The sequence below is a fragment of the Triticum aestivum genome, chromosome 6B, assembly GCF_018294505.1.
Source record: "Triticum aestivum cultivar Chinese Spring chromosome 6B, IWGSC CS RefSeq v2.1, whole genome shotgun sequence".
Taxonomy (NCBI): domain Eukaryota; kingdom Viridiplantae; phylum Streptophyta; class Magnoliopsida; order Poales; family Poaceae; genus Triticum; species Triticum aestivum.
Window position 1 is genome coordinate 253,181,481 of NC_057810.1, and position 12,993 is coordinate 253,194,473.

General features: G+C 43.8%; 2 protein-coding genes and 1 long non-coding RNA gene across 12 annotated transcripts in view; 1 reads left to right on the forward strand and 2 right to left on the reverse strand.

Moving 5' to 3' along the window:
- LOC123136829 (vacuolar-processing enzyme beta-isozyme 1) overlaps positions 1 to 12,993 on the reverse strand; it is a 58,572-nt gene that overhangs the window by 14,615 nt on the left and 30,964 nt on the right. The window lies entirely within an intron of this gene.
- LOC123136828 (uncharacterized) lies at positions 1,504 to 4,728 on the forward strand. Of its 2 annotated transcripts, XM_044556339.1 has the most exons (6): positions 1,504 to 2,190; positions 2,798 to 2,892; positions 2,975 to 3,058; positions 3,881 to 3,918; positions 4,005 to 4,193; positions 4,299 to 4,728. In XM_044556339.1, the coding sequence occupies exons 2-6, from the start codon at positions 2,860 to 2,862 to the stop codon at positions 4,348 to 4,350; spliced, it is 396 nt and encodes a 131-aa protein (XP_044412274.1). In that variant the 5' UTR covers positions 1,504 to 2,190; positions 2,798 to 2,859; the 3' UTR covers positions 4,351 to 4,728. The 2 variants fall into 2 exon arrangements, with proteins under 2 accessions (XP_044412274.1, XP_044412273.1); XM_044556338.1 differs by having other exon boundaries at positions 1,504 to 2,892.
- On the reverse strand, positions 6,553 to 12,983 carry LOC123136833 (uncharacterized). Of its 3 annotated transcripts, XR_006467324.1 has the most exons (6): positions 12,391 to 12,970; positions 12,141 to 12,307; positions 11,124 to 11,245; positions 7,688 to 11,041; positions 7,502 to 7,610; positions 6,553 to 7,429 (listed from the first exon to the last, which is right to left on the reverse strand). It is a non-coding gene; the product is annotated as an uncharacterized lncRNA (long non-coding RNA). The 3 variants fall into 3 exon arrangements; XR_006467325.1 differs by having other exon boundaries at positions 7,502 to 11,033; positions 12,391 to 12,983; XR_006467323.1 differs by having other exon boundaries at positions 7,502 to 11,041; positions 12,391 to 12,981.

Consider the following 12,993-nt stretch of genomic DNA (forward strand, 5'->3'; position numbering starts at 1 on the left):
CTCAATGAGGTTGCATTAGTCATATCTGCTTTCATAAGGATAAGGGAATCGTCAGCAAATAGCAAGTGTGACACTGATGGTGCATTTCTGCTAACCCTTACTCCTTCTATACCACGAACCTCCTCTTTATGAGCCAACAAACTAGATAGTCCCTCTGCACAAATCAAAAATAAATAAGGGGAAAGGGGGTCTCCCTGCCGAAGTCCTCTTCCAGGAATGAAAGAATTTGTTTCTTGATTATTAAATCTGACTTTGTTTTGACAGATTGAATACAGGCCATTAGCAATTCTACAAACTCCACATGGAACCCCAATCTGGTCATCATATCACGCAAAAACCTCCATTCAACGCGGTCATATGCCTTGTGCATGTCCAATTTTACCGCACAATAACCAGCCTTACCCTTCTTTTTATTTTTTATTGCATGAATACTCTCATAGGCCAAAAGAATGTTATCAGTAATTAACTGTCCTGGGACAAAAGCACTTTGCACCGGCGAGATAATATCATCCAACACGCACTTGAGACGTATAGCAATCATTTTTGAAATTACCTTATATAAGACATTGCAAAGGCTGATGGGTCTATACTATGTAATTACTTCTGGGCTCTCAACTTTTGGAATAAGAACAATTACTGTGTCGTTCCAGTCATCCGGAATCACCTTATTATTTATAGCATCCAACACTTCCAATGTAAGAGAATCACCAAGAATATCCCAACATTTCTTAAAAAAAATTGCATGTAAGCCGTCTGCACCCGGCGCTTTCATGTCCCCAATGGAAAACAGTGTTGGTTGTAAATGAGATGAGTTTTTAGCTTTCATAAAATCTAGATATGTACTCTTTAACAATAAGCTGTGGAGGAGAGTGGTCAATTCTGCACTTAGAACACTTCATCTCACCTGTTTAGCTGAAGTGCTGCACTGCTCATCTCGCCTCTCTAACTGAAGTGATGCACTGTTGCTCTATGTTGGTGTGTGGTAGCAGCGAGTATACTTGATCTACCTTCGGCTAGGCAAAAATATGACGATGTAATTTTGATCTAGATCTTGACTCTCCAATGTCAGGACAATTACGCCAGTAGCCTGTTGCTTTTACTCGTGCGTAGCATCATGCGTAATTTCATATTTAAAAAACCAGTAAATCTGCAAATCAAATATAAGAACACAAAAACATCGTGCAATTTCCCAACCAGATAATGTACGTCTCCAAAAAACTGATTCTATTCTTCAAAAAAATATTCTCCAAATTACATGGCCCAAAATGCGATAGTCAGTGTAACTTTATTTGTAACTTTATTTCTGATGTTTGCCAAAATTGGGTACAAGAAGTGTTGTGTAAAGGTATGCTTGCATATTTTTAACTTTTTCGCCCGTTGCAACGCACGGACATTTGTACTAGTAATAATAATAATAATAATAATCTTTATCTTTACCTAATAATAAAGAGAATTGGGTTTCCGTCGTCCGTCGTCGCGACAGTTTTGCAAAAAAGTCCCTATGGTTTTAGATAATAGAACCCGCAGTCCTTTCTTTAGTGAATTTGGGAAAATGCTTCGTTTTTACAAAAAAGACCCTACGTTTGTTCGATATTCAGTCCGCGGTCCCTGATTCATCTTATCCAAAACTCCTCCCTTTCCAGCGACGGCAGTGACGGCGGAGCACGAGCAGGTGAGGGGCGGCGCCTTCGTCGGACGGCTAGCCACGGCGGAGGAGAAGGCGGACGCCATGGGTGCGGCTACAGACGAGGCGGAGGAGAAGGCGGACGCCGTGGGCTTGCTGCACGGCTACAGCCGAGGCGGAGGAGAAGGCGGACGTCGTGGGCGTTCATGGAGGATGGTACGCCGGCGCCGGCCGCCAGTCCTCTCTGGCCTCCTCCGTGGTATCCTTCTCAACCTCCGCTGCTCCTATCGTTATTTGGATGGAAAATTGGAGGCCGGCCGTGTCCTTCTCCAACACAAATTGATGTAGTGCCCGACCCGGATTTGATTGGCTGCTATAAGAAGCAAGGGTCCTCGGCCGGAATCTCCATCAGGTTTTGCCCTTCGACCATAATCTCCATCATCCTGTCGAAATTGCAATTTTTGAACAAACATCCAATGTCGCCGCCAAGTACGCCGGAGGAAGAAGCGCCGAGTTCGCCAGAGGAACAAGAACGCCCGCCGAGTCCTGTGGTGGCTACACGAGAGGTATGTATCCCCTCGAAGCTACGCCACGGCGCGGTAGAGCCTGAAGTTCATCAAAACTTGACCTGACCGTCACTGACGCCACCTTGCTGCCGCTGTTGCTGGAGATGAGCTGAATAGCAAGCTTTGGTTGCCTCTTTGCTTCCACTTCACTGCTCTTCGACTATCTGTAATTGTAAAACACCTAATACGATTCTTCAGCACTTGATACTGGTGGTCATGGTCTTCTTCTCTTACTGTTGCGAGACTTGGTTTTAGTTAGTAATCTTGAGATCAAGTGTACTTGTGGATTGCTTAGATGGAGGACCACTGTTGGTTTTGTACTTAGATGCAATTGTGAATCATGTACGGTTCAATTCAGATTCATGTGGTATTTTTCCTAGATTTGTGCCTGCCTGAACATTATTACTATTAAACTATGAATAATGATTTTTGCAACTGTAGGAGAATTTCTTTGCCGCATCACAAGAAAAACAATTTGAAACAGAGAACTGCACATTATGACTATCAAAAAAATTAGTGGACATGAAAGCAGTATAAATACTTGCACCGAACTGTATGATTTGTTGAGCCAAGTGTCGAGTCTGATATGGCATCTTTATGCTTTCAGAGAAGCGCCTCTCTGAAATTCACAGTTTTGAACCAAAAGAGACACATCTAGAAAATGATTGCATGAGTGGTTCCAGTGTCATGTACGTCAACATGGTAAGCATGTCTTCTTTTCTGATTCTAAGTTAGTTGTAGAAGTATTCCATGCTACTATTTGTTGACCAGAATTGGCTACCAGGTTGGAGATTTGGGATCGGATGTTGCGCCAAGAGCGAGGGACCAAGGTGCTGAACTAACAGCAGGGGGGAGGGTGATTCTTCAGGTACCAACATAGCTGTCGACTAGAGAATTTAGTTAACCGTTTGCTTTACTTGAAGCTCCAAATTGTAGTTATTTTATTCGTTCACTAATTTGGTATAATCCTAATATAGGAGGATTATGATTGTATGATATGAGATCCTGACATTTAGCAATAATAAAAGTCTGACACTGAATGGTTCTTCTCGGAAGTACAGTTGTAAGATCTATGATTCTATCTTCGACCTTTAACTGGACAGTACTAATTGGACATATAATTGATTATTTATGCACAACAAGATATTCTGTTTGTTTTAGTTTTTCAATCAGAATCATCTAGCCCTTTGTTGACTTTCTAATTGTTCCACGCTCTACCTCTGAAACTCAGAAATCAGATAAAGGTCATTCGCATATCCCTATCTCTGACGAAAATTTGCTAGCGAGGAAGAGGACCAGAATGTTTTTTCTATTGTTGGGGATATACATAATACATATAGATAAATTTAGACCATTTATAACAGATATTTCTTGCCAAAAATATTAACTCTGTCCAGCAGTGGGCACTGTCAAGGTAATAACAGGAATTTGCTGAACCTAATTGAAAGAAAGAGGGATGGTAATCCGATTGAGAACATTCTCTAACTAAAATAGACTTACGAACAATCAACAATATCAAATTGTTTGATTAAAATACTGATTTAAGAATTTGGCGAATCTATAATTCTCTACATAATCACTTGGTGCATTGTTAGACCACTTGGGGACAATATCATCAATTTCTTGCATACTGCAATAATGCAAGTTTAAAAAGCCAGTTTCTTATGTTTCTTATTATCTCTGTGTTCAGCTAACTGCCAAGAATCATATAAGGATGCATCTAATGAGGTAGATTTTGTTTATGCATTTTTTAAGTGTAGGGATGCTGTATCTGATTAACAAAACATTGTTCAACCTTCTATGAGTCCACCTAGGGAGCTGCATAAATTTGGAACAACTTCCAGAACAGGCATCCAAGCATTTTGGTCTGCTACCAGTAAGCTGCCAGTGCAAGATAGCTGGGAGTCTGGGATGTCGAGTCGTCGAGCCGTCCAATGCCAAGTTCGCCAGCGGAAGGAGAACATCTGTCAAGCCGTCCGTCGCCTGAGGCGGCTACACCAGAGGTATGTCTCCTCTTGAAAGTTAATCGCCTGAGCTGTCCATCGCCTGAGCCATCCATCGCCTGAGCCCCTGTTTCAGTTTATTTTTTCCACCTCGCTGCTCAACAGGTCCGTGGGTTACTACTCCTTTGCTCTTGCTGGTGACCGGCCTCAAGAGTAGCACTTGCTTGAGATCTGATCTAGAACTGAATTGTGCCCTGCTTTGCTGTGGTCATATGCTCTGCGTCCACCGATGAGTTTCAGATACAGATTAGGACCAAAATTGGAGTAGGTTCAGTCACGCAAATGTTGTATCACTTTGTCATGGGTATTGTGCTGCTGAATTGCTTGTTGGACTGTTCAAACTAAAGTCGTCCAGTCAGTTTGCTACAATGTCCATTTGTTTACTTTGGAAGTTCTGTAGAATTTGGGCCTGGTCACTTTCGAATTGTCTGTGGTTTGTGATTAATCTTTCCGAGATGTTAGAGAGTGGGTCCAATGATGGATCTGCCCATCAGTGTGCAGAGGATCTTCTAATTCCTGCAGCTAATCTTGATTCATGGATATTGTGTTTGCTCTGTGACGCACTATGTTTCAGTTTATTTTTTCTGAAAAATTGGCGCTACTTCTGATTGCTCACAATTTAAGTTTTGCTGATATACACTGGAGGCATTAAACCAACAACTTTCTCTGTTTTTTTATGCATGCTGCTACAAATACAAGCACACTGCTTACAAACACACGGCTTCTGCTGGCTTGGCTAGCTTTGTACGTCCACTTTGCGCTACAAGTCGCCTTTCTACGATGTCTTACAATCTCATAGTACAGACCGTGCTCCACCTGAGGTACGCCCGATCTCATGCCAAGCTAACTACGGTTCTGTCGTTTTGGAAAAGGCATGAACTTTCCTTTGTGCCTGCAACCATAGGTTCCATCATCATTACCTTGCCTGTATATGGACAGCTTGCACTCTTTAGGACTGATAGATGTGAAATTATTAGATCTTTGCATCAATTACAGGAACAACACAATGTAAGATATGCAAGTTTATCAAGAGGAATGCAAAGAAAAAAAGCACATGTATGGTTTATTTGGCATCACCAGCTTTTGTGTTTTCAGTGTACATCTTAGCCTATGTAAACTGCAAGTTGAATAAAGTGTGCTCTCTTTCTTTAGAATACTTTCTTTAATAAATGTAGAACATAGAAGCCTAATCTTAATAAGCGAGACCTCAAGCTGTTCTTTCAAGATAGATTCAGATCAAACCTTTTCAAAGTAAAGATCCCTCGGCCAGAGACTTAAGTTACTCCCGTGAGTACATACTAAGCTTTAGTAGAAAAACTTGTTGATTGACTGGAATCAACGAAATTTCGATGCAACCAACTACAACAAGTGACAGCATGAACTAGCTATGAGCAATATTTATAGGGTACTACTAGCAACCGCCAAGGAATCCTTCACAAAAACATGTCAGGCAGCTAGGCATGCGAGTGAGATGTGTGTCGGTAACATTGGATGTTTGTGTGTAAATGTAAATCAAGAAAAATGGTTCTTGGTATCTAGAGAAGAAATACACACACACACAGAGAGAGAGTAATTCATAGTGGATACAAAAATACCTATTAATGTTGTACGTGAGTTGACTCGACATGCTGCAAGATCTTCTGATTTGTTCTCTGAAGGTGGCCTCAGAGTATAGCGTTGCATATTCCTGAGGCAATTGTGATTCTCTGTTTTGTTAGGACTAAGATGCTTGAACATGTAAGCAGTACACTATCGAGCAATAGAGATCTTTCTCATGCTGACTACATGCTGCCATTTGGGCCATACACATTGTTTAGTAACTAATCAAAAAGTGTCAAAGGCTAGCTACCAAAGCAAATTTGAATCTGCTAACTATACTACTACTGCCACAACTAACCAAGGTTGGAGCATAAGAAAGGAGGGGTTGCCAATTTGAACGTTAAGGACAAGCTTCCATACAGCGGCTGCACGTCCACCAACCGCCATGGTTGGAGCCTATGGGAGGAGGGGTGGGAGGGAACAGGGAGGAAGCAGGAGCCGCCCAAGGTCCTGTTCATACGGCGGCGCAGGCGGAAGACATAACGGCGCGGCCACCGGAAGCGTTATTCTTTCTACCCTTGTCTTCCGAGAACAAGGGGGACAAGGGAGGCGGCGGCGGCAGTGGGGAAGAAGAATGGGGAACGGAAAGAAAGATTGAGTTTGTGCGTGTTGTGTGTGTGTGTGTGAGAATAAAAGTATTTCATGGGCCAAGCCCAAAAATCAGTTCAAAATAAATTACAAATGAAATATAATATTTCAAAAAATGTTCGTCACCATAAAAAAGAGAATTAACTCCAATTTCTTAAAAAACACCTTCTCAAAATTAAAAAATATTCATGTTTTTCTGTACAACAATAAATAAAATTGATTGAAAGACTATGCCATACACAATTACTGTTTCATCGGAGAGCTGAAATAGGTCATGTCGAACATTGTTAGAATGCGTCCAAATTTTATGGTCCAAAAAAAATACTCAGTGCATCCTTATTTCTGACGTTTGTAAAAATTGGATTAAAAAAGTGTTGCATAATGACATGTGGAGCAAGTTATATTTAATATTCCGCCCGATGCAACGCACGGGCATTTGTACTAGTCTCTATCTCTACCTACTAATAAAGCACCGATCGTTTTTGGTCGTACGTCGTCGTCGGTGATTTTGCAGAAAAGTCCTTGTACTTTTTCAAAATTGAACCCGTAGTCCTTTCTTTAGTGGATTCTAAAAAAACTTTCACTTTTACATAAATAACCCTAGAAATCCAGCCCGAACTGGACCGCTCCGCCTCCCGCAGCTTCCTCCTACCCGAGCTCCCCTCGCACCCGCAAGCCACCTCGCCGGCGACCCCACACCTCCACCGTGCCCCGCCGCCGGAGCTCCGGCCGCTCCGCCGCCTCGCCCATCTCCTCCTTCATCTTGATCTCCTCTCACCTCTGTCTCTCTTTCTCGGTGAGCAGGGATCTCCAGGAGGACCATGGCGCCATCGGCCCTCAATCTCGCCAGATCCGGCCGCCTCCAAGCCAAATCCGCCAGAAATAGATCCATCCCGGCCAGATCCGCCCGAATCCGACCAGGCCCCGCCATCCTCGCCACGGGAGCGCCGCCCGCCGCCCGTAGGCAACCTCGGCTCGCCGTCGTCAAGATCTGGGCAACACGGGCTCGCAGCGTCGGGAGTCGGATCCATCGATCCCGAATCTCGCCACTGCAGGATACGAGAAGGAGATAATCAGTTTTGTGTACGCGGAGAACATAGAAAAGAGATTTTTGGCCCAACCTCTGCCGCCTTGCTGACTCCACCTCGCCTCGGGTCACTTCCCACTGCCACTGGGCGTCCTTCGCCCAATCGATGACCTCCGTAGCTACAACACCCAGCGTGGCGTCTCCTGTTGCGGACCAGGTGGAGATGTGAGCTTGCCAAGGAAAGATCAGGGGTGGGAGGAGCTACCGCGCGCATCCATACCAGATCAGGCAGTCGGCATGCGTACCCGTGCCTGATGCAGCGGTTGCTTGGCTGTGGAGGGGAAGGGAGTATGGGTTGGTGTCGTTGTGGAGTAATAGGAGGTCGAATCATGAGCAGACGAAGGTATACAGAGCACGGGACGTCAGCTTCGTCGTCTCGTGTTGGTGCGGGTGGAGCTCATGTGACCGTCATAGCTGGGAGTGGAGCACGACCAGGCGTTGGTAGGAGGGAGCTGAGGAAGAGTAGGAGCAGAGCTGGGTGTTGAGGTAGCAGAAGAAGGAAGATGGAGGCGAAGTAGCACTAAGTGATGTGGGCTTGTGGAGGAATAGCAATGTGTGGACAAGAGAAGGGGCATCTACTGGGCGGTGAGACGATGAATTCTGGGAATCGGTGCTGTCCCTACTGCTTTTTTTAACGAGCTGCTACTACTAGATGTTGTGGTGCATTACTAGAAGCAGCTAGATGTTGCTCTACGAGCTAGCATTATAAAAGAATTTCCCCATAAAAAATTACAAAATAATTTGTTCCGGTGAGCTTCGATAATGATTTCTTGGTACCGTCATAGTTTATTGGGCATGCCGACCGTATATCATAAATAAATTATCATTATATAATAGTAATTTATTGGGCATGCAGACCATATATCACAAATAAATTATCATTATATAATAGTAACTAAAATATATGTGAGTGAAATATTAGAAAAAAATAATTATTACTTAAGGAGAAGAAATTTTGCCCTCACGAGGACAAAATGAAAGTGCGGAGCTAAAATAGGTCACGACGAACGTTGTTAGGGTACGTCTAAATTTCATGGTCCAAAGTGTAACCTTATTTCCGAGGATTTCAAAAATTGGATTAAAAAAGTGCTGCATAATGGCACGTGGAGCAGGTTGTATTTTATTTTCAGGAATTATTTTTATTTTGCCAATCAAGATTTTGCCAATTTTCATTATGCCACTCTAGATTTTGACATTTTCAGTTTTGCCACTATTAGTTTTTGACAATTATCACAATTGCCATTCCTGTAGCAAAAGCAAAATTTTCTGAGTGGCAATTGTGATAATTGGAAATGACAACTGTGATAATTATCAAAAGTTATGAGTGGCAAAAATAAAATAAATTATTTTGCTTTTGCCACATAATGACAATTGTGATAATTGTCAAAAAATAAGAGTGAAAAAGTGAAATGTCAAAATCTAGACTGGCAGAATTTTTTTTGGCAAAATCTAGAGTGGAAAAAACAAAATAATTTCTTTTATTTTTCACCCGGTGCAACGCACGGGCATTTTTACTAGTTACTATTACTAGTTACTATTACTAGTTACGCGGGGTATCTGCCCGTCCGTCGTGCCAATTTGCAAAAAAGCCCCTGTTTTACATGAAATCAACCCGCAGTCCAGATTTAAGTCACTCCGAACCGTTATTTTACAGTTTTTCAAAAAACCCCTTGGCTTTTTAGGTATTCTATTCGCGGATCATATTTAATAAAACAAATGCTTTTCTAAATCATCCATATCTTTTAAACCGTAACTCCGATTTAAACATGTTATATATGAATTTTGATTAGAAAAATATGTAGAATATGAATATAAGATTATTTTAACCTGTTAAGTATTTATAAATATTATTTTGAAAGATATTTAATTCAAACAAATGGTTTTCTAAATTATACGCATCTTTTAAACCGTATCCGACTTTTAATATGTTATATATGAAATTTGATTAGAAAAATGCGTGAAATCTGTATGTGATGTTAATTTTACCTATTAAATATTTTTTAAATATTGTTTTGAAAGGAAACTTATAATTATAGCGCACGATCCATTTTTCTTTGATACAGACGGCGATCCGGATTGCAAATAAACACCCACTATAATCATATAGGGAAAAGAAAACATCGAGAACTACACATGCATACCTCTGAATACGTCGCAGGGGAAAACAACAGATATTTTATCGCGAGTGTGAGAGAAAGCGAGAGAGAGGGAGAGGGAGGACAGAAGGAGAAAGAGACGTCTTAGGATTAACCACATTCTAACACGTTTTGGTTTGTGTGAACACTAAGGCCATCGTCGGCGAGGGTGGGAAGAAGGATAAGCGGCAACACAAATATGATGTGTCGTTAAAATAAAGGAGATGGACCTATTGTGGTCTTGAGTGATGGTTGTTCGGTTAAGAGTGTGTGTTGTGTTTTTTCTCCCGTTGCAACGCACGGGCTCTTTTGCTAGTAATAATAATAATATTATAATAATAATAATAATAATCTTTATCTTTACCTTATTAATAATAAAGCAAATTGAGTTTCTGGTCATCCGTCGGCAATTTTGCAAAAAGGTCCCTATGTTTATGCGTATTCAACCCGCGCTCCCCATGATAAGTCAACCGAATCGGTATGCAATAGAGAAAGAAAGAAAAACACCACAGGACCGTGCTCCCAATCTCACCGACTCACCGTGTGCCACCGGCCGCCGCGCGCCGCCACCTCCAACCCTCCTCCCATCTTCAATACTTATCCTTTCAGTGTGGTCGCGGCCGACGACGCGCGCCTCCTCTGGGAAGAGGCCATGGGGAAGCAGAGGCCGTAGAGGCATGGCGACCTCACATCCCACCACGACCTCCGGCGACACTCCTCCAAGATCATACCCAACCCCCTCGCCACCTGGGGCCCTCCCACATGCCATTGCAGAATCCATATGTGGGGAGGAGGCATCCCACAAATAGAAGAACCCTCAGACTTGAGATCCAGCAGATCGACCACGACGCCCATGGAGCGCGGGGGAACAACATGGCCTGGCCTGGCAGGCTGGACGCGACGGCGGCGGTGGTGAGGATGCAGAGGTAGTCGTCGTCGACGCGGCAGGTGGTGGGCTGGCCGCGCCGACGTGGTGCCTGATGGCGGAGGGGACTGTCGCATGGCGAACCTCGCGCCGACGGGCTGCGTGCTCCTCACGCCGGTACCTGCTCCAGGAAGAGGAGGGGTGGTGGGGCAGTGGTAGCCGCGTCCTCGGGTGCTCACCGCCCTCCCTGCGCACATGGTCACCATCAGCCCCAGAGCTGGACTCTGGTAGTCGCCATCGCTGACGGAGTAGGAGGGGATATGGCGGTCGGCGAGGGGCATGGTCTTGCAGGCCAGGGTCTGACATGGTGTGCGTGTGCTCTCGCAATACCGCTGCCAGGCAGCTAGCACATAAGCTGATTGATGAGATGAATTAAAATGCTTCTGATTTGTTAGGCCCTCAATATTCCAAACTGAAGTCCAATGAAAAAAGGATCAGGATTTCCAATGGATGCTGATACATAGTTCCAGATTTCCAATGAATGCTCGTATTGTTGGCTGACATCTCTGAGGTTCTACATCAATACATCATGATGGTTACCAAGACACGACAATGATCTCAATTCTAGACCTGAATGGAATATCATGACTGCATACCTCCATATCGGTTTGGATAGTAGATGCAAAGGTTGGTTTGCTTTAGTCCCGCCTTGGTTTCTTGCACAAAATACGTCCAGTTTATTTACGTTTTTATGTTTCCTGGGTATCAAGGAGTTGTCCTGTGAAATAAAGAAAGGAGAATTCAAGGAACGAAATAAAATTGAGGACACTGAATATAGATTCAGAAAAACAATAGAATAAAATTGTGGACAGGCACGTTTGGACATCTCACGCTGCTCTGCTCGGGATGATGCTGAGTCAGCCACGCAACATAAATTACGCGGCAGTCAGGTTAAAATTATGGCCTTCGTCTCTTGATTGTAGCAGACTCTATTCCACAAGTCACAAGGCGCTAAACCTCAATGTTTTCAAGGCGTGGTGTATGATGAGTGACTACACAATGCTTTGCCTTTTTAGTGCCAACACTTAATAAGATTAGGAGAGCAGACATTGCACAAATGAATCCCATCATTATGTTGAACTAACAAATCTAACATCACTTCTGAACTTCGGACGATACAAGTAAGGAAAGAAAACAGAGATTCTTGATAAAACAAAATTTCTAATGAAAAAACTCAATTACTATGTTGCAAACTGTGAAGACCCATCAGCATAGAGATCATCCAGTACCTAGATAGTGGTGACACTACACATAATATTGTACAAAGATCATAGTGGTTAACTTATTATTTTCAGTGTTATTTTCCGGAACACCAATGCACACCGTCTGTTGTACCTAAGCAACGTCCCACAACGGCCATATGAAATAGCATAATCTACACCCCTAATGGAGCGATCTTGTTTTCCAGTTAAAATTTATATAATCTACATTGATCATTACTACTGAATCGGCAGAAACAGCAGCAACAAACAGTAATAATACTATGATTATTGTGCACTACAGCAGATCAATCATCAACAAAGATCAAAACATAGTTTCAGGGCAATGATAACTGCAGCATGCTAAGCATATACTGTATTAAATTACAAGATGACTGTAATTTGCCACTTCACCTTGTGACCTTCAGCAGCTAGGTTCTCCTGTACTGAAGGTGCCTCTGGTCAGACAGTAATACTCTCCTGTGCCTGCACATCTTCAGCTCCCTAGCTCCCTCCAACTGCAGCTGTTGTGTAATAGTCTGATGCAATTATCCTGTCCAACTTAGCCCTCACCACACCATCTACAGCCAAAAGCCACAGGTTTGAGTCAGCAATCATTTCCAATAAAACCAGATAACAAATCTACTATATCAATAATACTCACAAGTAACAGAGGAGCCAGGGTGAATCGACTCATCGCCGCGGGCGAGCCATAAGTGGGCATGATGGCCACAAGCCTGGAGTGCGTCGCGGCTGGAGACACCCACTACGGAAGCAAGGCGAGTGGCCCGCGTAGAGGTGCTCGAGCTCGTCGATGATGGTGGTGAAGGTGGGCTTGAGCGCATCACCTACTTCTGCTCCTGGTTAAGCGTCTTGCCGACGGCCACGCGGACCGCCTAATCCATCTGCGTGATGCGGTTCTGCTTCTTGCACCACGGCCATGGCGACCGTGCGCCGTCAAGGTCAACGACCACATCCACGACAGCATGGGACCAGAGCCAGGATGTGGGGCCGCTCAGGAACGAACATGTTGAATTCACTCGATGGAGGAGGTAGTGTGGGCTGAGAACTGCACTAGCGGTGCTGGAAAGCTACGGTTCTCACCAACGGCGGCTGGAATTGGCCGACGGTCGTGAGGTGGAGAAGGGGATCGAGGAGAGCTTTAGTGAGGGAGTGAGAGAGTTCGTGAGGGAGGAGAGGGGAAAACGAGAGAGATGGAGGAGAAAACACACATACACAGGGGACCGGCACGTGGCTGGCTGGCTAG

What these genes read in the sequence shown, in the direction of transcription:
- LOC123136828 (XM_044556338.1), top strand. Translation starts at nt 2,788, where the DNA reads ATGCTTTCAGAGAAGCGCCTCTCTGAAATTCACAGTTTTGAACCAAAA. An exon ending in ATAAGGATGCATCTAATGAG is followed by an intron (nt 3,919 to 4,004) that starts GTAGATTTTGTT and finishes GAGTCCACCTAG; the next exon opens with GGAGCTGCATAAATTTGGAA. An exon ending in CTGAGGCGGCTACACCAGAG is followed by an intron (nt 4,194 to 4,298) that starts GTATGTCTCCTC and finishes GCTGCTCAACAG; the next exon opens with GTCCGTGGGTTACTACTCCT.